The sequence below is a fragment of the Pseudopodoces humilis genome, chromosome 1 (assembly GCF_049639895.1).
Source record: "Pseudopodoces humilis isolate 2021_Gansu_Grassland_sample_001 chromosome 1, ASM4963989v1, whole genome shotgun sequence".
Taxonomy (NCBI): domain Eukaryota; kingdom Metazoa; phylum Chordata; class Aves; order Passeriformes; family Paridae; genus Pseudopodoces; species Pseudopodoces humilis.
In genome coordinates this window covers 110,419,026-110,444,567 of record NC_142200.1, presented here as the reverse complement: position 1 = coordinate 110,444,567, position 25,542 = coordinate 110,419,026, and the positions used below count along the sequence as shown (strand labels likewise).

Genomic DNA, 25,542 nt, shown 5'->3' with positions numbered 1-25,542 from the left:
AGTATCAGTCAAAAATGAAGGAATAAATGAAAACAGATACAACAAATTCAGATTTTAGTATTATTATTTACATAATATCAGTATTATTATTAAATAACTTTAGTATCATTATTTAGTATTATTTAAAACTTTTAGTATTATTTCAGTACTGTTTTTAAATTGATATGTTAGAGTTTTAAAACAGGCAATGTTTTTCAGGAATTCCAAGAAGCAGCAGTAGTACAAAAATGAAACATACCTTACAGAAGGTATTGATTAATGTAGGCACAGCATTTCTTATATTCAAAGAAGCCACATGCTCAAAAACTTTCAGAAGAACATCTACAGCTGGCTAATATAGACAAAAAAACCACAATCAGTTTTGCAACTCAGTTCAATTAGAAAGGTAAGAGATTTTATAACAGGGTATTCCAAATTACTCCCCTCACACAAGATTTGCATACCAGAGTGAAAACAAGCCTAGTACTATAAATGGCATAGTATTCAAAAAACTAAAACTATGAAACTAAGATTTAAAAAATAGTATAAAGTCACCTACCAGTATCTTGATTTGTACAATTACATTCAATATTTGGAATACTTCCTGCAACAAACAGTTGTTGAGCAACGAAACAAGAAGATCATTCAGCACTTCAGAAGCAAAATCCATACCAGGAGTAACTTCTTTGTAATACTGCACAAATATTTGAACTGAAAAAGCAATTAAACTGAGTATCACTTTGGGGTTAAATGATGATACCTATTTAAACAAGTTATTTCCTTATATTTTAGACAAAATGTAACAACACTTAATTGTCCAAAATATTATGGGACAGGGATATGGAGAAATATGGATGAAAGGATCCAGTCTGAATACAGTGTTAACCTTACCAGAACCAGACTGACTGTTCTGAAACATATTGTATCATTGAGCTGAGCACTGTAAGCCCTGTAGGTTCCCAGAAAGTTTAGTTGATTTGGTGCAGCATAAGAAGAATGCACAAACCCAGGTTAGATTTGGTACATGCATCAAGGTATTAAGGCCTTTCCAGACAGGAAGCTCTAGGAAGGACTGTGTTAACAGTGGATAGTCTCACAACTTGTTCCAGTGCCACCCTTCCTTGATAAACTGGCCATGTACTGTGGCCTGCTGGTATCCAGCGTTACCCACATTAAAACTCACATGTTCAGCACGGGAACACTGCAGCATACGGTGCAACTGAATTCCCCGTTCTCATTCTGTCACACTCTAAGAAGCTTTCAAAAACTTAAAGACTGCTCAGGACCAGTATAAAAGGAATCACTGTCCAGATGATTAAGAATTTAAAAACAAAACAAAAAGCCCTTTCTGACTGAACTCAAAAGGTCAGATGGATCTGAATGCAGTCCCTGAAGTGTGTTAATCATAATCGTTTGCATATACAGTGTAAGGACTAAACTGAAGGTGTTGAGAGTGGGTGCAGTAGCAACACATAATTTCGAGAGCTTCCATTCTCAAGTTTCTGGGTTCTTGACGTTTGGCCAGGGTGCTGAAAAGCACCTTAATAAAATTTGGGTTCTGTTAAACCTCCTTCCTGCCCTATTTACATATTTCTACTCCCAAGTCTAGTTACAGTCAGGTTAAGTTCATTTTATGTGGAAGTACGATTTCTAAGAACCTCCTGAGGCAAGTGTGAATCTAAATTTCTAGCCTCATTGGGAAACTGAACCAAGAAAACCCAGGGATTGAATGTATTCCTTCATTTGAAGCAGAACTTTTTATTCACTGTTGAAGTGGCAACCATTTCTCTCTTGACAGCCTGTTTAATTTGCTTTAAATAAGCTAAGTAACAAAGATTCATCAACAGCAACTACTATACCATACCTGCACGTCTTAGGAGGCCTGATTCTTTGATACTAATGTATGTCCTAAGAATTGCCATGCAAATCTGTAAAAAAAGAAAAAAATTGCAGTAAAATGTAACTTCTGTTTATGCCAAACAATAAAACTACTCACAAACATGAGTTCTATTACATAATGAGCTTTACACTGCTTCCATGTAAGCCATACATACCGATAAATTATATAAGAAGGTAATGGGGTCCGTAGGCAAAGGCTCTGTCAAAAGGCTAGCAAATCAAACAGAAAAATAATGCAGACAAAATGTTTGGGAAAGAGGCTGCTAGGACCACAAATGTTTACATGTGTGTGTGTATACTCACAGCACACAAACAAAAACAAACAAATAAGACAATTTGAAAATGTAGTTACTTCAGAATTAGTATAAATGTGGCAGACTGTAAACATAGGAAGGGAAGCAAAAATGTGAAAGTGAAACGTGGGAAGCAAAAATTACATGAATGTACCAACTAAGAAGGAAAAAAATCATCCAGGAATGAAGCTGGTAACACCTATTGTCACAAAGAATAATTTAAAAGGATACAGAACAAAAAATTCAGAACTAACTTGACTTAAAGAGCCATTTCACCACAGACTGAATTGACTAAAAAAAAAAAGAAATCCACACCTACATATTTTAATGCTATTTAGTATTGGAATATTCTTGTCTTAACATCTTAAGCTTTCAGCTTTGTGATACACATTTTGCTCCATCTCTCCAGATGACGAAATAAAGACTACCGATATTATATCTTAGAATTGCAAGTTAGAGAAAGCCCTCACCCCCTTTCAGAAATTCTCTGTCCCTTCTGGAAATTTACAGTCTTTCTGCACAACAATGTAAATTGGTCATATGCAGTAAGATTTTCTGACACAGTTAAACATCAAAAGACAGAAAATGCCCTAAAATAGTAGCCATGGTATTAAAGAACTGAATCAGGTTTATTTTCACATGCAACTTCAAAATGACACAGGATTCACTCATGAAGTTTGTTATACAGGAAATGAATTATTATCAAAGCAGAAGATACTGGTTTATGGTCAAGACATCTTTCTTATTTTAAAACCATTAACCTGTTTAGATCATCAAGCCAAAGAATACAAAAATTGTACATCTAAGTATAAATAAAGCTTATTGTTTTTATTTGGAAGTAGTATCTCAAAAAATCTCATGAAAAAATGTTGAGCTATACTCTAAGATATGCCTTTCAAAAAATCATGTCAAATTTTGGATTATATACGTGAAGTACTTCAGAACAGGTTAACTCACTTAATCCAAATCTATACTCCCAGGAGGCTGAGGGCATTTCCAGAATAAACTTTAGCACATGCTTACAGTATGGAAATTAGTTTGCTTTCTTTTGGAATCCGTGTTTCTCCTTCTTTGGCCTGACTCCCAAAAAAAGCCAAGATTGCATCTGGGGTTTTGACTGTTCCAAGTATTAGTGAAATCGCTTGGACAACCATTTGTAGTATTATTAAATCATGGGATATGCTGTATGACATTAATAAAAGAAACTAAATGTGTTATTCATTTACACCTTCTAGAAAGCTGCAGTTGATTTAGTTGTTCCAACTTTGAAAGGTGTAACTGCACCCACAGACTATGTAAAAATGTGAGAATCTTCAAATTTTGAGTTAGCCATAACAGATTTTGAATGAAGGTACATGACAGAGATTATTCCTATTTTCAAAGGGCAGTATCAATCACAGTATTCTAACATCTATCAGTTGATTCCATGACTCATTTTATATGACAATTTAATAAAAAAACATAATAAAGGCCTCTGGATCTTATACAACCAGCCAACACTCCACTGAAAACATGGTCCTACTACAATAACACAGAGGTGCTTATTCAGAAGAACAAGCACCAGGAATTCACTAAATACTTCAGCATCTTCCAGTCAGTGTCCACTCTATTGCTTAATAAGGGAGAAACTCCCATACTGCAGCCTTTATCTCAGGGAGATCAAAACCAGGATCCTTCTTACAGGAAGTTTCTGTACACCATGGAAGCTTTGAGATGCACAATCCCTATTCAATGTGGCTGAAACTGACCAAAAGGTTCAAAGGTCATTTAGTGATGTCAGAGACAGTAATAAAAAGACAGTGTAGAATCTCATTTCTTTAGAAAGCCACATTAAAAAAACAAACCCAAAATCCACCATGACAGAAGCATACATCCAAGGCCTTGAAGTTGTAAGACAACACTAATGAAGGCAGAAATCCTCCTGTTTTATATCCTTTTTGTTTCTAGTTAAGAAGTTCATAGGATCAAGGAAAAGGAGAGTAAAAACTCACAGAAAGTAAAAATTTATTTAATGGATAGGAGTAAAAAAACATTAATGAATAAGGTTCACAAAGCTAAAATAAAATCACAAAGAGAAATACAGCTTGCATAACAACATGTTTTGAAACCACTTATTTAACCATAAAATGATTGCCTGTTCTACACTCTGAAGTGTCATTTGAGCAAAACAGTTCACTGTAATTAGCTGTCACTTTCCCTGAGGACCACTGAGACAAGTCCAGTGTCACCTCCTTTACCCTCTTCTCCATCACATACTGTTAATGCATGCAATGCATATTGTTAATGTCCACCCTCCCTTTAAATACTTTGGCAAGTATTTGAAACAGTCTTTTGCTCACTTTACCTAGTACAAAACAGATTTCACTGTTTGAAAACAAAAGGCATCTTTTAAAAAAACTCCAAAAAAACTGGTAACTGGTACAACTTGCTGAGCTCAAGTGTATGCTGATTTTCAGAACATATGATGTTTTTATGAATTCAAGCACTACTGTGTTGTGTAATCAACTACAACTTAAAGTGTTAAATACTAGGAAGTTATGCCTTAAAACATCAACCAGTTACTTAATGATAAAGAAAAAATATCATTATGGGGAAAGGTATCTCTCTTCAAAAACTCTGGTAACTATTATCACTGAGAACATAGCTCTAAGCAAGTGGACTATCAGTCTGCATAACAGCTCTCCTGAAGAGATTTATTCCTCCTGTATAAGATTAGATGCCTTTATCACTTCTTTACCTGTTTTTAATTTATGTACTTTGGTGCCACCATGAGGTGCTTGACCTATTATAATTTTTAAATGGACAGGTCTAAAAACATAAATACATACAAAAACAAAACTGAGGTATACTTTCAGACTATGAAGAAAATTTGGCTAGGTTTTGTGGGTAGATCAGTTAAAGTGTGCTGGAGTGCTGCACCACAAGTAAAATCAAGTGGAATGGATTTTTAATAGTTTTAGGCAAATAATTCTTTAATGCGCCTAATATAATGAAGCACTACAAACCACAATAATTCAGATAAACTAGCTCAAAATTACAAATATTCACTACAGACTGCTAAAGATTCATCACACTTGAGAAGAAAGGAAAAATGTTCCATATGAAACTATTCTCAAATTATCTTAGTATTTTTAAGATGTCGTATAAATTTTCAAAGGGGTTAGAAAGCATTAACAAAAATATAAAGCAGCTTTTTTATATATATATAAAGGAAAAGAGAAAACATTAAGAAAAATAAAACCAAATTACACTGATGGATTTTTAAAATTATGATGCAATATATTTAAGGTATCAGGAAGATGGACAAGTTCCTTTAGATGTTAACTTTTTTTAGCAATTATGTCTAACAGATTAACTGCAAGTTATTTTTTACATTTTGATTCTGCATTTTTTTTGCTTACTGACATAAATGATAAAATCGCACTCATACCAGTAAGATGGTAGGTAAGAAATAAATCTTGTAAGACCTGATGAGGGCAAGTTTAGGCATTTGTTATTGGTTACTTGCCTTGATGCTTTTGTTTGTTTCCAGTTAACTTACAAAACTTTCATACAGCTGATTTCAAAATCTTGTTACATGTCAGTGCAATTAGCCTGCCTTGCACAGTTCTCGGAAGCATTAAACTCATAATGACTCTGTTAAATGGTTTGAAAACATATTTACTTTGCCGATCATTGGAAAATCATTCTTGCTTGCAAATACTATGAGAATTGTTGCTCCATTTAAGGAGATTAAGGAATCTTAGAACAAACATGCCCATTGTTGCACAAAACATGCAGAAGGTAATATACCACAGATGTCTTTTGGTTTTAACAATACATATAAAGTCTTTGCAAAGGTTTGGTTAAAGTCTCTGATGTTCAGGGTAGAAATGTCTCAGAATCTGCCCACTCTGCTACTCTGTATTTGTACAGCCTAATTGTTGATCTGTGTTCTCTTAAAGCATCTACTAGTTCAAAATCACACAATATTTAAAAAAAACTTTGGAAGACTTTGAGAGAAAGAATTTCTGAACAATTTTTTCATCCATCAATCTCTGATTATTCACTTCCCATATATAAATGAACAAAGGAGATGATGATTTGGTTTTAGAAAGTTCACACTTACAATCCTTTCCTTACTTCAATAAATCAATTTACCTTTTCATCCCCTTGAACTGGAACATGAGAGAACCAACACTTTGTTCTTTCACAGCCACGTGAAGTCATGAAATAGTATCTGCAGTATTTACGAGGCAAGTTAAGTGCATCAAGGATCTGCTGGACTGAATGAGAAGCCTGGAATAAAATAAAATTACAACAAGCAGAAAAAGCCAAATAATATTTCTTGAAAGTAAACATGGTCTTTGCTTTTTTAGAATTTCAAAATATCTACAAACCATAAACAAAAGTGATCTATAGTTAAGCCTCTGAAACAACCCTCATCTCTATACTGTACTTGAAGCATTTCAAAGGACACAAAGACCAATCCCTTCTCATGTCACATTAGTGTTTAAAACAACAAAAGCATGTCTTGAAGACCACAAACAGGGATAATGCAATAACTGCTAAATGAGATGGACAATGAGTAGAGAGGAGGGAGAAAGGCAGAAAGTTCCTGCACGGCTCTGAGTAACGACCTGAGAACTCTGGGGTATCAGTTTCCTTGACCCTTTATCAGTGCCCAGAATCACAAATAAAGCAGGTTGTCCTAAACATGTGAAACTTTGTCTGTTTTTTAGTTCTACAAATACCAACAAACAAAAAACATGATTTGATTTCACTTAGGCTGAAAACAGAAATCAAGAAAACTTCACTGTGAATAGTCCCTTCATCGTTGATTTTGTTCTCAAAAATTATACTTAGTGATAGCATCTTTAAAGATGTAGAAACACAAACGTACAGATTCACAGTTTCTAACTCGATACATGGGGAACTTTTGGACTATCTATAATGAATTTTGTGCCAAATGATCAGAAATCGAAGATTCAACAACTCACAACTGCACTTTTCTCCATCTTCCATGGCTCAAAAGCTCCACAATCCTTCAATGGCAGTAAAGTACTTCTTCCTGAAGATTTGTAACCTAAAAATTGGGATGAGGGTAGCAAATCACATAATGAAAACGAGTCATACTGAAACCACCCTCATTTATCTTATTTTCCTTTATATTTATAGTTCCTTCAAGTCACAGCAATGATTAATGAAAATTTGATTAACGCAGTCTAAAGCCAGTGATTTAAATTACAGTTTTCTTAATTATCCTAAAAGTGAGACCTTACACAAACTTCAAGAGTAAGCACATTTAAATTAAAATCTTCACTACTTTATCCAAGGTTCCTGCTCTAACTTACAGAGATAAGAAAAGGAATAAAAATATCTGTAAGTTTTAATTACAAAAACTATTCACTTTATCAGTAATCTCTGCATTCCAACATCACTAGCCCTAAATTTAAGCTATTTTCTCAGAACTGACAGAAAACCTTTTATACTCTTATGTTTTAAGCAGTGCAAGTAGCAAGTTTAAGCCCAGTGTTACTGGTGTCTTAACCATGAAACTTGGTTTTAGAACTTCATTACTGAATGACAGTTTTATTTCTTGGAAAAATGAATAATGATAACTAAAGATAAAAGTTCAAATTTTCAACTCTGTATCTAAAGACAAATGAGAGCTTTTGAATGAAAGCATTCTAGGATTCCCATCTGGCCCCTTCAAAGTACTGAGTGTTCACAAGACAGGGTGCTTAGCCCTTTCTGGCAAACTATAGTTACTAAAGAGCATCCAATAATGAATGTTCTACTGGAGACTGGCACTAGGTACATGGTTCTTAATCTCCATGTCTTCCTAGCAGACAGGACTACCACAGGATAGGAAGGAAGAGCATAATGTACAACAGTGAGTATTTAATATTATGTATTGTCATATTGCAAAAGCTTGTGAAGTGATAGTGGACCACTCAAATTCAGGATTGGATGCATTTAGTGACAAGAAAAAGACTGAGAAAACAGCCAACTGCTAGCTACAGAAAAATGCCACTGGGAATTTGATCTTTCCTCCAGATTCTTGCCATCCCAAAGCATAGAGTTTCTGACCAGGTCCTTTCAAGAGTTTGTACTCTCCCTTGTTGACTGTAGGTCAGACTTGTAGGGAAGCAGGCACTAAAGTGAAACAGCCAATCCTGCCTGCACAGCTCTGGGAATAAAAGCTGTTTTGCCCTGTGCTAACACAGAAACCCTTGCTTTGGCAACTTTCAAATGACTTTAAGAAGAAAGACTTAAAAGTACTCTTCAGAAGTCTATGTATATGCTTTGAAGGCCAAAGACATGAACAGTTTCAAACAATTGGAGTCTGAAGACATATTCAAAATTGCTTTTTGCAGCATGTTTTTCTTGCACTACCTGCAAATATTGTTTTATGATTTTAAAAATTTTCTACAAGCTCACACTGACAGTGTGAAATCCATGTTTATAAATGTCCATATTAATCAATAATTCTAAAAACATTGATTTCCAAAGCACCTGTTGCAAAGAAACAGCACAGTATCTATCCACAAGTAATCAATCCCTGTTTTCCCTATCTTGTATGCCAAATAAACCATGCATTTATGCAAGGCTAATGTCAGATTTGTTATGTGCAAATATACTGCAGCTCCATTGTGATTTCTCTGGTAGCACAGACACCGTAGAGGTATCTGTCCCACATGTGAAGTATACTGGGTCAACATGAAGTGCTGCTTATTAAACCTATATAATTATTTGATGCAGTCAAAACCATTTGAACTGACATAAACATAAAGTTCCGACCTTCGGCAAGGTGGGCTAACCATTCTGGCAAGTTTTATTAAGAACCATCAACCAACCAAATCTGCAGGCACATTCTCTGACCACAAATAAAGGAAAACATTTCCTTTATTTACTTGCTAATAACATGTTTCCAACACAGTATGTCAGACTACTAAGAATGCAGGCACTGCTGTACCATTAAAGCATCTGAGAGGCATAAATATCAGATAGAATTATTTCTATTTGACCCTACTGAATAGAATTCTGGTAAAACCACAACCCCAAACCTCTCACTAACCTACCAGATGAGAGCTTGCAGTTTTGTTTTCAGATATGCAAAGTAAAATTCCAGGCAATATCTTCAGGCACTGAAGATAGTTCTTAAGATTTCATAGGCAAATAAAGCACCAAAGAAACCCAAACAAGCAAACAAACACAAAAAAAACAACCCAAAAAATTCCGAAGGGTTCACCAACACAGCATACAATACCATTTGCCCATGATTTCATCTCTGAAGCTTCACTGAAGAGATTTGCTTTTTGGTCATTCAATGGCAATTCTGATAGCAATTCACTGTTCACTTTGCATTTACAGTCACTGTTGAGTATTAAAATACAAAAACTTGTTAAAATTAGTTTCTTTAACCCAATTAAAGAGGGGTTTCTTTCATGTACTGCATACCTAAAAAGAGGAATTAAGTGTATAAAAGATGAGAATTTCTTCAACACTTTACACAACACTTCAAAACTTGCCATAAATTTAAATAGCCAGCAGTCCAAACAATTTCACTTTCATTACTGTCATTTGCCTGGTCCAATGTGATTACGATTTTAGCTGAGATTACTCTGCCCTAACACATAACCATATGAAATTCAGTAAGTAGAAAAATCACCTGTGAACCACTTCTTCCCTCCCACCCCCATGCCGACAAGAAGACTGAGATGATTTCTGTCACCTCTGAAGAAGCATCTACTTTATGTTAGTCTATTATATACTATCTGCCAAAGGAGTAAACCTCAAGGCTTTTCAAATTACATCTGAAGAGTCAACTGTTTTCTTTCCTAAAAACTGACTACTGGACAGAAGATTTAGGAGATTTCAAAGGGATCTCCAATTAAAGACTGTTCTGCTTTTATTTCCAAATATATATATTCCAGAAAATTAAACTACTAAAATATGGTGCTTTCAAAAATAAGCTAAAAATATTGCTAGCAAAACACTTGGTAATCTCTTTGGTATTTGTAAACAAAGCCACAGGAAAAACATGATCCCCTTTCATGAGATCTTGGTCCCCTTCCCCCTTTCAGTTAAGAATCCTGGTTCAGTACAAAGGACATTTTAACTTGCTTGCTCCTCTACAGACAGAAGCAGAGTTGCTACCTCCTATAAGGGATTCAAGACATTGAATACTTCTCATAGCCAGGATAATTCAAATAGTTCCTAAACTTCAGGATGTTTCAATACAATTTGAAATAAAAATCCTACACTAGAGAGGAAAAAATTCCATCTAACAAACCCAAATTTTTCAAGATCAGTCTTTATTTTCATCACTGCATTTGGGTTGGTTTCCAGAGGGAACAAAAGATCTGCAATTTTAGTTACTCAGAAATGTCAAATTACCACATAAAATCTTCTTATGCTTTCTCATGATGCCAGCCTCAGTTCTGACACAACAGGCTTTTCAAAACAGTTTTCCTTCAGATTTCTTTAATCTAGACATGAAACTACACACAATTTTGCCAGGATCTGTAAACTACACAGTTCTACTAGCATTTTTTTTTTAATAACAGCATCACTAGAAGTGGAGTTTGCTAAATAAGAACAGCAACTTTGTTTTCTTCCAGACAAAACTTTGTAATGGCAACATTTTTCAGTAAAACTAGAGAAAATAGTTCAACTCCAAATGAAGGCCTCTTCTCTAACTACAGAGTACTGCATTGCACAAACATATTTTATTCAGTACAATCTACTTATTCAATAATATAAAGAATTATTTATGCTACTAAGGCAAACTTAAATGGGTATTTTATAGCAGAAGGAGGAGCTTGGAGCTCTCTAGTGGATTCACAAAAAGATGCAGTATTCTCTACTAACAGAATTCTGGCACACTGAAGTCTGTCACAGAAATATGAGCAGTATTGGAAAAAAAGCAGTACTCTCTACTATGCCAGTTAAGGTTTTTTGGTTATTTTGAGATTACTGCATCCTAGTTCCAGCCAGGACAGGGTTAATTTTTGAAGTAGCTAATTGGTGATTACTGCTCCTAAACCATAACATTCTGAAATATGTTTTCTCTTCTAATTACTTAAGAGTTACACCTTAACTGTACCTTTCCTACAAAAACTAATTCTCTGTCATTTCTGGACTGCTGATGAATGAAAATTTCTCAGTTTGACACTAATTCAGGCTTGGACAACCACCCACCATATGAAGTTCATCAAGGGAAAGTGACAGATTCCACACCTGGGATTGGGCAACCCTGGAAGTACAGACAGACTGGGAAATGAAAGGTTGGAGAGCAGCACTGTGGAAAGGGACCTGGGGTTCCTGCTTGATGTCAAGTTGAACATGAGTCAGCAGTGCCCTGGCAGCCACGAGGGACAAGCATCTCCTGGGGGCATCAGGCACAGCATTGCCAACTGGCCAAAGGACAGGACTGTCCCACTCTGCTCTGCACTGACCTGGCCTCACCTTGAATATTTTGTGCAGTTTTGGGTGCCACAACGTAAGAAAGGCATTAAACTATTAGAGTGTCCAGAGGAGGGAAATTAAAATGGTGAAGGGCCTTGAGGGGAAGCCTGGTGAGGAGTGCCTGAGGTCACTTGGTCTGTTCAGTCTGGAGATGAGACTGAGGGGAGACCTCACTGCAGTATGAAACTTCCTTGTGAGGGGAAGAGGAGGGGCAGGCACTGATTTCTTTCTGGTGACAGGACCGGAGGGAATGGCCTGAAGATGTCAAGGGAGGCTTACATTGAGTATTAGGAAAAGGTTCTTCACCCAGAGGGTGGTCAGGCACTGGAACAGGCTCTCCAGGGAAGGGGTCACAGTACCAAGCCTCACAGAGCTCAAGAAGCATTTGGACAGTGCTCTCAGGCACATGGTGCTACTCTTGGGAATAGCGCTGTGGAGGGCCAGGAGTAGGACTTGATCCTTATGGATCCCTTCCAACTCAGCTTACTCAGCGATTCTGTAAATCAGACTAAGAAATTATGTGTACAATAAACACTGCAAACACAGCTTGAAGCTAGAAGAACAGTAAAGTATGTCCTTAACTGCATGTGACATGTTTTTAAGCACCTTTTTCTACTGCTTCACAAATATTTGCCAGCCTGAATTTGAATGAGATCTTTCAATTCTTTCATAAGTAGAAAAGAAAAATGAAAGCTTCATGATTTATTTATTACAATCTTTTGGTTTTGTTAAGTTCTGGTAAGTGCTGTTGTGGTAAGAAATGCATCTTATGCTACACTCACATTGAATTGCAAAAGTGAGACACTCTTATGAAGTTAATATATCTTGCCACCAGTCAAAAGACAAAATAAGCCCTATTGTCCTGTCAGGCTATGACTATACTTGTTCAGTACTTTGTAGAGTGAAATCATATTATTTCACATATTTATGTTCTTCATCACATAGTTACAGTAACATGGAAAATTGAATACTGGTGGTGTTCAGGTAACAACATTATGTTTTATTTATATAGTGACTGGGGAACACCACAGGTTACATGAAGGACACATTATACGTACCTTTTTTCACCTTCACTCTTGTTTTCATCTTCAGCATCAGGCGCTCCATCTGCAAGCTTGAACTGTAATGATATTTAGAAATTATTTTCAGGTACAGCAAAACACTACTAAGCCTGTTATGCTTTACTTTACGGACTTAAAACTGTTAGTGATCATTGCAAGGTGTGATGAAACAGTCTTAACTGTAGAAACTAATTCAGTGTGCAGGATTACTCTTACAACATCTTTTTTAATGGACATACTGCCTTTATACCCTGTGTTCTTTAAAACAGTGATTTTTAATTGGAAAAAAGGTCATGTGACTGTCCTCACTTCTCTTTGCTCCCATAATAATCTCAGCAATTTTTAGGCCCACTGCCTAATTTTAACTGTGCCTGACAGATGTGTGGAATACCACAAAAGTAATTCCATCAAGTTTACTGAAATTTAAAACTGCACTGAGGAGGAATTTAGGCCTTTTGCTCAGCTCTACACAATCGTGAACAGTTAAAAAATCCCCAATGATATGGAGAAAAAAGACACCACAAAACATATTTGGAGGTGAGAATCTGAAAAGACTAATACAGAATGAAGTCACAGAATCCTGGCTTTGTTTCATCCATTATTTATGAAGTAGCTTAGGACTTCATATTCCATCCAATTTATTATAGCCAAAGAATTAGAGATGCATATCCTTGCAGTAGATTTCCAAACTTTATTTTACCACTTCCTGAATACTTGTAGCATTTTCTCCATGGTTACTTTTTGCCCTTCTCACAGGATTATTAACTGGAAAAACCATCATAAAAGCAAAATCTGAAAAATCTCCCTGAACACTAGAGTACCTGCAGTAATTCCCCCAGCAGGAGTGCACTGCTGCTCTCTATTCACGTACAGAACAGGTTTAGGTAGGGCTTAGTATGCATTTTGTGGTTTTGAGTTTGGGTTGGGTGAGATTATTTGTAAATATTTTCTGCTGTCCAACACAGCACAGAAAAGCAAACACTAGGATACTGATTTTATAAAGCCACAAGGCTATGAAACAACCCAGCTGGGACTGACCTGGTAATATTGCAACAAGTACTCCACCTTCACCAAACCTTACAATTTGACAGACCCTTTTTATCTCTCCAAAAGATCAGGAAATAAAATGGCACTGTTAACTCTGTGAATCGCATGTGCAGCCCCAATTTCATTTGCTGAAGGAAATGTTTCTCTTCTTTTAAACAATTTTGAAAGGGAAACTGATTCTCTGCTGTTTGATTAACTTCTCAATTACTTAGCAATTTTTAACCATGTGAATTTTACAGTTTAACTTATCCAGTTAAAACCATTAGCCACTCCTGAAGTAGTGGAAAACAGTAAATGCTATCAGCAACTATGTATGAGTGGCAGAGAGATATAAATTCCAATTCATTACCAAAAAAGCAAACAGTATAAAACTTCAGCAAATCTTAAAAGACTTAGACTTACTATCTAGAGGAGGGAAGACAGAAAAAGATCAGATAAAGTCAGTGAGCATGAAAATCACTCCCTCTGAACAGCTAGAAATCTGTATTTTAAAAGCCCTTTTTGCCTAACTAATGAAGACCAGAATGATTCTTCTTCGGTACATGATGGCTGTGCAGCTCCCCAGCTTTCCAACACTGCCCCATCCTTCTGATACTGAGAGGCATTTAACAGCAGCATTTAAAATTAGGTATGTTATGTAAAAAGGTCATAGATTACCTTTATAGTCATACTATAAGCAGTACTCATAGGTGACTGGAACAGTAATTTTCATACCATTGGGAATACAGCATTACTGCAACAACTGATATAACAATATCCTGTTTCACTTCAAATTTGAAGCTTAAATGTTGGTGACAATTAAAATAAAATCAAGTTCTGTTAAGCAAAGATTATATTGCCAATACACAGTAATCTAGGAAATGCTTACACTCTCTTCATTGTAGGAAATTTTAAATTTTGTTGATAAAACAGCATAAGTAACTAAAATTATCCAATTATGTGGATTGTAATTGCCCAAACCATTTAAGGAGAGAAAGCATAATTTCTCAGGACCTTTTCATCCATGTCCAAACTCGTCAAAAGTTCATCTAGTTTGCTCTGTTGCCTATCTTTAAGAAAGTCCTCAGTAACATCTCCTGAAGGACTGCTTCCTCTGGAAGAATTGTGGGTGTTCACATCTTCAGCTGAAAATGTACAAACACATTGCTTTATATGTTTCACATGCTACAAGACAACAAAGCTTTTATTTCCTAGATATTACAAAAGCTTAGAAGTAACGACATTGAAGCACTCCTAGGACTTCCTAAATGTGAAATTTATATGGAAAAATATTTCATGCTTAAGGCAGGAACCATTTCAAATAAATATTAGGCTGAATATGCAATTAAAATTCTATTCAAGCTGTACACTCTTTAATTGTCCCTGTAGAAAAGTGCAACAGGTTTACTTACAAGATATTGAATTCAGTATTTTAGAAATAAATTCAGTTAAACTTTTTTATTAAAACACAGCCAAAGATATGTGTGGTAATTTGCTAAGCAAAATGACTTACTGTTTGTTAGAAAAGGGTGTAAGCTAATCATACTGACATGATGCAACCCTTAACTAAATATAGAGACCTCTGAGAAACTCCAAATTCCTGTAACATAGTAAATTCAGTAAAAATTCAGTCAGGAAATTTCAGCATCTTTTGCAGATGCCACAGGAAATAAACAACACACCTGGCTGCAACTTTCTGAAACAGCTGTTAATATACAACAAAATAGTAATGCATAGAAAAGAAATTCACTACTGGATCACACAAATTACTTCCAACTGCAGTTGTCCAGACACAGGAAAAAAGAACCAGATTAGTATTAGAAAGGCTTTTCTCCTACAGTCACTGGTCTCTATGATCACCAAGTACAAGACACAAGTACAAGTATGTTGGCTGAAGACAACATACACAAGATTTCCACTTGAAAGGTGATTGATGCCATCCAGAATATTTTAACTGTGGCACCTTTTCCCCTTCTTAAATGATGTAGCCAATAAGGAAAGCAGCCATGACCTCACTAAATAATACAGGACACCAAAGCAGTAACATGTATTTCTAAATAAATACATAAAAAGTCAATAATTAGCAAAACCAGGCACCTTTCTTTTGTTCTGTGCAGGCCTTTTTTAAAAGCCATGTATGAAACGTAAGTTACTGCGTGCATATTCATCTAAGATTATGATGTGATCTTGCTTCTGAGATCTGGGAAGGACTTTAGGCACCACAAAAAGAACCAAAGACTTCCAGCATCAAACTTTGCTAGAACATGAAGTAAATCAACAAACAAAATGCAAAAGTTACTGAATAGTACAAAACTTGTTGCCAGGTTTGGCTTCAAACACCTCAAGATTGCAGATTCCATGGCACAGGCCCCAATCTCTTTACAAGACCAGAGGCCTAACTGTGCACTTCCTCTTGACTCCTCCTCAGGGAACTTGTATCTACTTCTTGGTATCTGAGCTCTTAAAAGCTCATTACCTTTTATTTTGCCTTCTAATACCTGAAGCCTGGAATCTTCTCTTCCCCTAATAGTCTCCAGTCACTCCTTTCCAGGAGGCATTATCTGCTGAAATCACTCTTTCCACATGAACATAACACATAAATGTGGAAAACCAGCACAAGAGGTACTGTCACAGACACCTTTCAAGTCTGAAGCAAAATCAACATGTAAGGTCAGAATATCAGATTAAAAAGCTGACAAACAGATACCAGAAGGGAAACACTATGAACCTCCAAAACCAGTCTCAGTACTCTGTGTTCACCACTGTCAGTAACAGGCTTCTAGTCAAAGCCAAAATCCTGCTCCTCCAAGTAGAAACTTCTACACTAGGTATACATCACACAGTAGGTCTGGTATGCAAGCCATAGAAAACCAAACAAATCACATTCATGTGCTGCCTAGCTGGACTGTTCTGCTTTAAATAGGAAGAAAAACCCCACTAAATAAGAAGTAACCTTATTTCATTAAAAAAGGGCATCCTTAAAAACAGCACAGTGTCTCTGGAACCCACAAAAAACCCCAAAAGGACAACCTGGAAATAAACCTGATTACAAAATTTTGTGTGCTGATGAACACAACAGAACAACCACCTCTAACTCTGACCTAAATTCCAAAGCAGTATCACAGGACTCAGAATCTTACTATGATCTCAACAACTAACAGAACTCTTTGCCTAAAACTATCAGAAATATCAAAAAAACACAGAATCAAAACCAAACAAAAAACCCCCACTCCAACCCACCAGTACTACCAACAGACTACAGAGAAGTACGTGTTCCCTGTATGACTCGGGCTTGTGTTGTTTTGAAAGTTATTGACTCAATATGCATTAGGAAACAAACTGGTGTTACAATAGAAAGATAATACAAAACCAGACAAGTTCCTCTTTTTTTATTTTCTTGTGGAAAGCAGAAAGCTTTGGTTTTGCCACAAAACATCTTTTAGGTCTCTTTCTTCTTTTGATTATATACCAAAACATTTCCAGATAGCCTTACCTTTTAACACCAAATTACAAGAATTTTCAGTATCACTTGACATTCCGGATTCTTGCATGCATCTGTTTTGAACAAAAAGTGTATTTAAGATTTCCATCTTGCACAAAAGCAAAAATAATCCATCAGTTACATAAAATCAAAAATTCTCAGTAATACTTTTAGCTGTAGACAGAATCCTTACATCCAACACACTATTTTAAGACTCTTTTTAACTTTCTCTTTTGGCTTTCTCATGTCCATCCCTTCAGGTATACACCTCAACATGGTAAGTAAAACCAAGACATTTCAAACCCAAAATTTTCAGTAAAAGCTCATTATCTCATTTAATCTTTGCCTAAAATACCAGGAAGGGAAATTTTCTCTGTATAGCAAAACAAGAAAATACTGTACTAATGAGCCAATTCATCAGTTTCTAAAAAATGTGATTTATAGTAATTTTATATTCAAGATCATTTGCATAAAAATGAATCTCAGAGAGAGTAACAAAAACAACTGCTCATAGGAAGATACTTCACCTACTCCAAAGATAAGCTGGGGAAAAAAAATTCTTAGAAAAGCTCAGGAGGGACAAATATGTATTTAAATCTTACATACAGAATATATAAAACATCATCACGATCATCACAGATTTTAGAAGCTTGTACCTGGTGAGTGACACCAAGAGTAATGACAGCAAGCTGTCTAGTCAAGGCAACAGAAAACGGCAAACAAAAGCATATGTGAAAAATTAGTTTTACTGCCCCATTCAGACTTCAGTCCAGAGTGTTTTCCTGATGCCTGGAAGTAACCAGCACTCTTCTTTATGTAAAATGTACGCACCAGAGAAATAAACTGTTGAAGTCCCAGTTGTATTTGGTAAAACTCAGCAAAATAAAACAAAACAAAAAAAAATAGTATGGACTGGCCATGATCTGGTATTATCTGGTGATAACACCCAATAAAACAGTGGTAAGGTCTACTGTCTTATTTCAATATTCTCATATTCAGTTCATTAATATGTTCCTGACTGCTACCAACTATGGTTAATCACCAGCTAATAATCTTTGCATCGAATTATGGAAGGTAAAAAGCAAAATAAGAAATTTTGCCTTTTTCTTTAGCAAATTAAGAGGAAATTCTAAGAAAGAAGAACCATGCATTTTTATTTTCCTTGGATAATGGCAAACAAATTCAACAGGTATCAGAAAGAAATTAATACTCCCTCTAATAAATATACTATGCTACAGCCTAGTTGCTTCTCAAGAAGTTGGACACTCCTACAGACTTCCCCTGTTCTCTAGAGGCTTGTTTTGGCAGAAATTTTATTCTATTAACATCTGAAAGTTTATTATCCTCATGTTCAAAAACGTGTTCAGCACCTCAAAGAAGATTCCCTTCCTGTTTTCCACATGGGTTTAATGAAAAGGAAATGATAAGGAGAGAAGTGAGTAAATAAAAAAAAAAGAATGCAGTTATAAGGTAGTACAATCCTGAAAATAATTGAATTGTGACTTAAAATACAGGTAACATAAAGCCACCTAGAAAGACTACACAAAGAAAATTAAAACGCCCATCCCAATAAAAAAACAAATCTTCAGAGGAAAATCTTGCATTATTTCTATCTAAACCTTGTTTTTGTAAAATGAAAAATTCAATCTTAAAACTTTTTCACTGAACACAAATATCAAAGCTTAAGAGAGAAGACAGACTAAACAGTACATGAGTTCATCCATTCCGTGAAGAACTATCTCATTTACAAAAGTTAGTTTCTACTTTGAATTTCTTTTTCTCCTCCTGTGACTTCTATTATCATCTCAAAACCCAGTAAAACATTAACACCTAATGATTTACACCAGGAATTTGCTGAATGAAGATGCAGGATAATAAACCTCTACAACACCTTAGCCCAATCATATATCTGAAAAATATTCACACCTGGGGATAGGAGAAAAAGAGGGAAGAAGAATGGCAGAATGGAATACTACTGTAGTGACAACCATCTCCTCTTAAAGATTCAAGAATATGCTACATCTGAAAACTAAAAACACTTCTAAGTATTATACCACTTTACAACTACAAAAATTGCCGTCAAAGGGATATCTGTTATCTTCAATCAGGTCAGATTAAGAATATTATTTTTAATTATCTATTTCCATATTTCACTTCATTTAAACAAGCCCTTTTTGTCTACAATTATCCTACAATTCAGAGTTTATCCCAGCTCTTATGAAGAACAAGTTATCTGCATTCAGAATACTGTCATAGTTCAATCAAACTTAAAACACACAAAATCAAAAAAAAGAAATAATTTCAACAGAAATTAGTAAAAGTCTCTAAAGAACTGATCACTAAAACCAAAGTATACGGATATGAGATAAAAAGTACTCAGGAATATTGGGATAAAAAAAGAATGATATGCATACCTAAAACTACTCTCTACTGAATATGTCTTTTCTGAGGTAACTGGAGACTCTGGCTTAATATACTCCTTTGTGTCTTTAATGCCGTTTGCAGAGGACTCTTTCACTGGACAATTTTCACAGGGTGCAGGTGCAAGCGCCTCTTCATTACTGATTCCAAAAAGGTCAGGGTCATCCTGAATCACATCAATGACAAGAACATCTTGGTTGTAAGCTTCAAGGATATCTGGTAAATTTTGATTTTTGTGTTGTGAAAAATTCCGTCTTGATTTTCTATCATCATTTATTTCTAATCCAACAAGGTGGTCGACTGCATTCCAAGAATGATCAGGAAAACTAGATTTCAGCACACATTCAGTACCATAGAGATCAGGTATAGATGGCTCTGGTTGTCCATCAAGAAGAGGATGTGAATATGCAGAAAAACTTTCAGAGAGCACGGACATCTCATCAGAGAGATTCACAGAGCCATTCTGCTGGAAGTCCTTACTGTCGATCTCATCTGCTTTTTTCTGTATGGAAGGTGGAGATGTAGCATCACTCACCACAGGAAGAGGACCCTGCTCAGATTTTACCAAGAAAGTCTCTTCACCTGTCTTCTGCCTTTCTGGACTAGTGTTCTCAAGAAGCTCTAGTGGACTACAAGTTTTGCTTTCAAATGAATGGACAGATTCCAGTTTCTTGGATTCGGGTTTCTTTCTGCATAAAGGAATTTTGAATTTTGTCAGGTTTCCAGAGGTTAATGGTTTACTTAGGTTTAAATCAGGTAATTTCTGGTTCACTAGTGATACTTTAGGGCTGAAGTTTATACTGTTTGTGTTACTTGTAGAAGTACTATTCCGGACTGCCCCAGACAGGTTTCTGTTTGTCACCTCTGCTTCATTTTTATCCTTTTGTTTTGTTGTATCATTCTGGACTGCCCCAGACAGATTTCTGTTTGTCACCTCTGCTTCATTTTTACCTTTTCGTTTTGTTGTGTCATTCTGAACTGTTACAGACAGGTTTCTATTTGTCACAACTTCTTCATCTTTATCTTGTTTTATTCTACCATTCTGGACTGTCACAGACAGGTTTCTATTTGTCACAACTCCTTCATCTTTATCTTGTTGTATTGTACCACTCTGGAGTGTTACAGTCAGGTTTCTATTTGTCACATTGCCTTCATTTTTATACTTTTGTTTTATTGTACTATTCTGGGCTGCAACAGACAGATTTCTATTTGTCACATTGCCTTCATTTTTATCCTTTTGTTTTATTGTACCATTCTGGACTGTCATAGACAGGCTTCTTTCTGTTACATCTCCTTCATCTTCATCTTTTTGTTTTGCTGTAAAATTCAAGGTTGCTTTAACTTCTTGCGCATCATCATGGTTAAAAGCCACGGCACTTCTATCCGTATTAACTGGCGATTCCCCGTTCGCACTGTTCATTGTCAAAGTCTCATAAATATCCACAGAAGAGGATCCCGTTGTTTCAAATGAAGCCCGACAGTCAATATTTGGATCAATCTTTTTATGTGTAATTTCTTTTGTAATTTCTGCCAGTGATGTATGCAAATCCAGCTGTCTCACATTCCCAATCACTGTACCATCTCCTACAGCTTTAACACTGCTTTTATCAGAGGAATCCTCAAAAGCAACCTTTAAAAGTATTTTTTCTTCTGACCTGTGATTTTTAAGAAACCATTCAGAAGTCCTGGCACAAGATTCAACAGGCCAAACTTTTTTACCAGTCATGGGTATTGTTCTTTGACAGGTAAACTGCTGCAATTTCTTATTAACTTCGTTCAAATTTCCTCCTGCCTTGCTTTTGTGACAATCAGAAACATCATGGATCTGAGCTAACACTCTCAGGCTATCTGAAGCAGCTGCATAATCTGCCACACTGCTTGAATTTTCTCCTTTTACTATTGCAGAGAGCACAGATGTCTTCTTAAAGCCAGTTTCAAGTGCAAGTAATTTGCTACTGTTCTTTCTCCAGGCTGATACAGTTTGAAGTTCATGAGTATTTTTTTCTGTATCAAAATCTGATGTATGATCGCATGAAGCTGAGAGAGTATGATTTAGTCCTGAAACTGCAAAGGAGTTTGACATGGCAACTGCTGCTTCTGTTTGTAACTCACACTTCTTGCATTTACCAGCCATGTCTGCAGACTTCTCTGTGGTTTTCATCTTTTTTCTATGCTTTCTACCAATATTACAGTTTTTCTCCCTTAAACACTTACTGTTTTCACTCATGCAGCATGAAACACAACCTTCTTCATTTTCATTCTTTTCTTTATTAGATGATAAACTGCCTTTTATGAATGATCTCTCATTTTGCATTCTACTAGTGCTGCAAATTCTCTCATTCAGGTCTCCAGTACCATGGGCTACATGGAAGAATCCATTCAATTTGTAACTGTTGGTAGTTCCAACAGCTGAAGGCTTCACTAATGTATTGATATAACTACAGTCCTCTAATCTGACAAATGGATTCTTTTCGGTTGCACAGAGCAAGCCACTGCAATGGTGTAGGGCATTACTGCCATGTTCAGCATCACATTTTGCAGATGTACTCATCACCTTTTCAGCTGCAGTCCCACTTAAACTTTGCAAGTGCTTCATTTGACCAGATCTGTGTTGCCTTTTTCTACACTGCGCACCGGGCTCTTCTGTTACAGGATGGCACAGAAAGCTCTTGCTTTCAGTGTCACCTGAAGTAGAAACTGTGGAAGTTCCAGAATAGTGAGATTCTTTTTCCTTAGAATCTTCTGCCCTGTTTTGCTTTGGCTTTGTCTTAACCTTCTTCACAGCCTGTGAAGTACCAGAGTCTTGCTCAGTTGCTTTTAATTGTTCCTCTGCTGATTAAAAAAAACAAAGGAATGTCATTAAAGAAAACTCTTAAAGAAAAAGACAAGCCTATAAAGAGAACAAAAAACCCCAAACATTCAAGTCTGCTGAAGAACATGACACTGCATAAGGCTAAAATATTTATGGGAAGTTTTATGATATTTTTTTTTTTTTTTTAATAAACACTATTGGGACACTTAAGAGTAGAAAAGGATGTATTGTCTACAGAAACAGATGCAAAGAGGAACAGAACCTTATGGTATCATAAGGACATTGGAAGTTGTGTATTTGTATATTCCACATGGGTGGAAAACAAATTAGGGCAAATCTGGCAAGAAAATGAAGATGCTGCCTGCACATCCAGCCTTAAAATCTTTTGTTTACACAGCAGATTCTCTGTAGGATGAACACTTATTCGTAAGAATACCTTTCAGAAAAACAGTCCAACCAAATGCATCAGACTGACCAAGAAGATCCAGAATAATTGAAGGACTTGCATTTTTAGAGATTACTACTTTTTATCTGAAAGCAAATACTGATAATGTAAAAAACCGTATATCTGAAAATTTAGGCATGAGAATGGACTCAAGAGCATACTAGGATAATGCTGGGGTTTTTTAGACCTTTGTTTTCAAGGTAAAACACAATGTTAATACTTCAATTTTTCAGAATATGGTTTTTACATAAAATACTAATAATCTGTAGTATTTGTAATTTGAATGTATCCACTTAAAAAGTAAGAAGAATGTTTTCAGACAATCATCCTGAAATAAAGACTTTTAAGACTCCTCTTTCAGAATTGTTCCAGTTTGACTCAACATTCTCCTAAAACATCAAAACACAATAATTTTGCTTCTATGTCTTTGGGGATTTTGCAGAAAACAGCAACTAAGAAGTTCTGAGAGCAAATCCCAGCATCCTACAAAGGCAGACACAGAAACAAGACAGCACCATATATAATCAAAAATAAACAGACAATAGACAGATGAATGAAGAACTGACTGTCTCTTATTCTGGCACTGCTGAAACTAGTGCCCCCTTTCTTGCTTGTGGCTGACCACCTCTACAGAAATGAGGAATGCTTTTGAGGGAAACTCCAAGCACTTCCTACCAGAGGCTTGCCTGTTTCTGTCCATACCCCTCCCTCCCTCTCTTTACCCCCTCAACTGACTAACTGGTCTCCTCCCCCTGGTGTTAAATAGACTGCTTTTCTCCTTCAAAAAAAGCCTTTACTCTTTCTGACAATCTGTCTCCTTCTAAGACTGGTGGTACTCACAGTACAGGAAGCACACCCTAGCTTTTCTCAAACTAAATCAGCAGCCAGTTTTTAAAGGGGTCTTACTGCAGGACCAATTTGGGAGCCCAAATTCTACACCTGTACATCTACACTGGAGCTCTACCAGTGCTTACCACTTTCCCCTGGGCTGTCTGGTCCTTTCTGATGGCTTGAGCTCTGCTGCTCTTCTTTCCTGCAACGCTTCTTTCTCCTGGTTGTTGGTTGTTCTCGTCCACTCGGATCCTGCAGCTTCTGTGACAGCAATGCATTTCTGTTCCTCATACTCAGAGCTCCTTTCCTGGACTCTGGACATGGTGTATGCTGTTCCAGCAAGGCAGAACTATTCCTCTCTCTGGGACCATGTACTTTTGGTTTCACCACTGATTTGCTTTCCTTGCCCAAGCATCTCCTTCCTTTTTCCTGTGTCCCTAGTGTTCTTGATCCAACTAATGGACACCCATTCAACTTCTCTGCTATATCAACCTCTTCCTGAGGTTTTGGTTCAGGCATGGCTTCCTGAGCGCCCAAATTCTTCCAGAAATCTGGGATCTGCATATTCTGTGATATTATGGAGTCAGTGCATTTCACTTCAGTACTCTGTGTGACCTTTTTGGATTGAAGACCTGGCTCTGGAAAACCATGTCTCTCTGTGCTCTCAATTTCCTCCTTTAAGGATGGGACTTGTAATTTTATTTCCACACAGGAATGTTTACGTTCTCTTCCTGAGCTCTTTGAACCCTTGTGGAAACCTGAGTAGCTCAGCTCTTCTGAGCAATGTTCATTCCTTTCAATCCCTGCTAGGAATTTATTCTGCAAAGCAGTCCCTGAGAAAAATAACTGTTGGCTTTGACCTGTCCCTCTTAGAGTCTCTTGCCAGCACATTTCTGCAGCTGTGTCTGCTGTTTGCCAATCTTCACATTCAGCTGTGTCTGAAACTGAAGCTATACCCTTCTTTCTTCTAGACTTCCTGTGCTGGATTCCCTTGTTTTTTTTACCTGGGAATTTCTGTCTGTTTTCACCTTGCTCCTTCTGCACGGGCACAGGAAGAGCAAAACACTTAAAGGAAGGGGCAGAGAGCCTGGCACGTTGTGGAAGGGAAGGAAAGGGCTGCTCAGGCTTCCTCTTCGATGCCAGGCGAGGAATCTGCTTGACTAACAGCTTTTCCCCTGGCTCACACCCTGCCCCCGAAGAGCCGGGGCTGCTGACCTCCGAGTCAACCTGCTTCACTCCGCTGGCTGTCACCACTTTCCCTGACCTCAACTGCGGCATCTCGGTCCCAGAGCAGCAGAGCCCACAAAACCCACTGGCCAGCGCACCTTTCGCTGCAACCTCGCTAGCCCGGCACCGACGATGGGTGCAGGCCCGACCTAGAGCGGGGAACAATCCCTTCCAGGCTGCCGCCTCAGGGGACACCCGGGGGAGCCCAGACCGACAGAAAGGAAACCCAGGCCGCCCTGAGAAAAAACACGGCCACCGACAAAGCCCTACCTGACACCGACACCCTCACTCCCGTCACCGCACACACACCCGGAGCAACCTGCACAGAGCAAGGCGGGGAAGGAAGTAGCCCCGCACCTCTCCAGACTCAAGAAGGCTGCTGCCTGCAGCCTCCCGCTCCACTTTCCCACCCTCTCTCTCTCTCTCCTTCACTCCCTGGCCTCGTCTACCGATCCGTCCCTCGACGCCTCGTCCAAAGCGCGGAGCCGCCGCCGCCGCGCCGGCGGGCAATAGTGGAGCGGCGGCGGGGGGGCGGCTCCGCAGCGCGGCGGGCGGGGGGGGGGCCGGCGGGAACACCGGCCCGGCGGGAACACCCGGCCGGCTGCGCTCGCCCG

At 37.3% G+C, this 25,542-nt stretch overlaps 1 protein-coding gene across 1 annotated transcript in view; it reads right to left on the bottom strand.

Moving 5' to 3' along the window:
• TOPAZ1 (testis and ovary specific TOPAZ 1) overlaps nucleotides 1–25,268 on the bottom strand; it is a 38,346-nt gene extending 13,078 nt beyond the window's left edge. Inside the window, exons 1-11 of the mRNA XM_088058230.1 lie at nucleotides 23,845–25,268; nucleotides 19,607–22,445; nucleotides 17,205–17,266; nucleotides 14,726–14,856; nucleotides 12,683–12,744; nucleotides 9,424–9,530; nucleotides 7,151–7,236; nucleotides 6,312–6,449; nucleotides 1,844–1,907; nucleotides 539–690; nucleotides 239–331 (exon numbers count right to left, since the gene is read on the bottom strand). Of these exons, the coding sequence (XP_087914356.1) occupies nucleotides 239–331; nucleotides 539–690; nucleotides 1,844–1,907; nucleotides 6,312–6,449; nucleotides 7,151–7,236; nucleotides 9,424–9,530; nucleotides 12,683–12,744; nucleotides 14,726–14,856; nucleotides 17,205–17,266; nucleotides 19,607–22,445; nucleotides 23,845–24,979 (4,869 nt within the window). The 5' untranslated portion in view covers nucleotides 24,980–25,268. The remainder of the gene's footprint in view (nucleotides 1–238; nucleotides 332–538; nucleotides 691–1,843; nucleotides 1,908–6,311; nucleotides 6,450–7,150; nucleotides 7,237–9,423; nucleotides 9,531–12,682; nucleotides 12,745–14,725; nucleotides 14,857–17,204; nucleotides 17,267–19,606; nucleotides 22,446–23,844) is intronic.
• Between the last annotated feature and the right edge of the window lie 274 nt (nucleotides 25,269–25,542).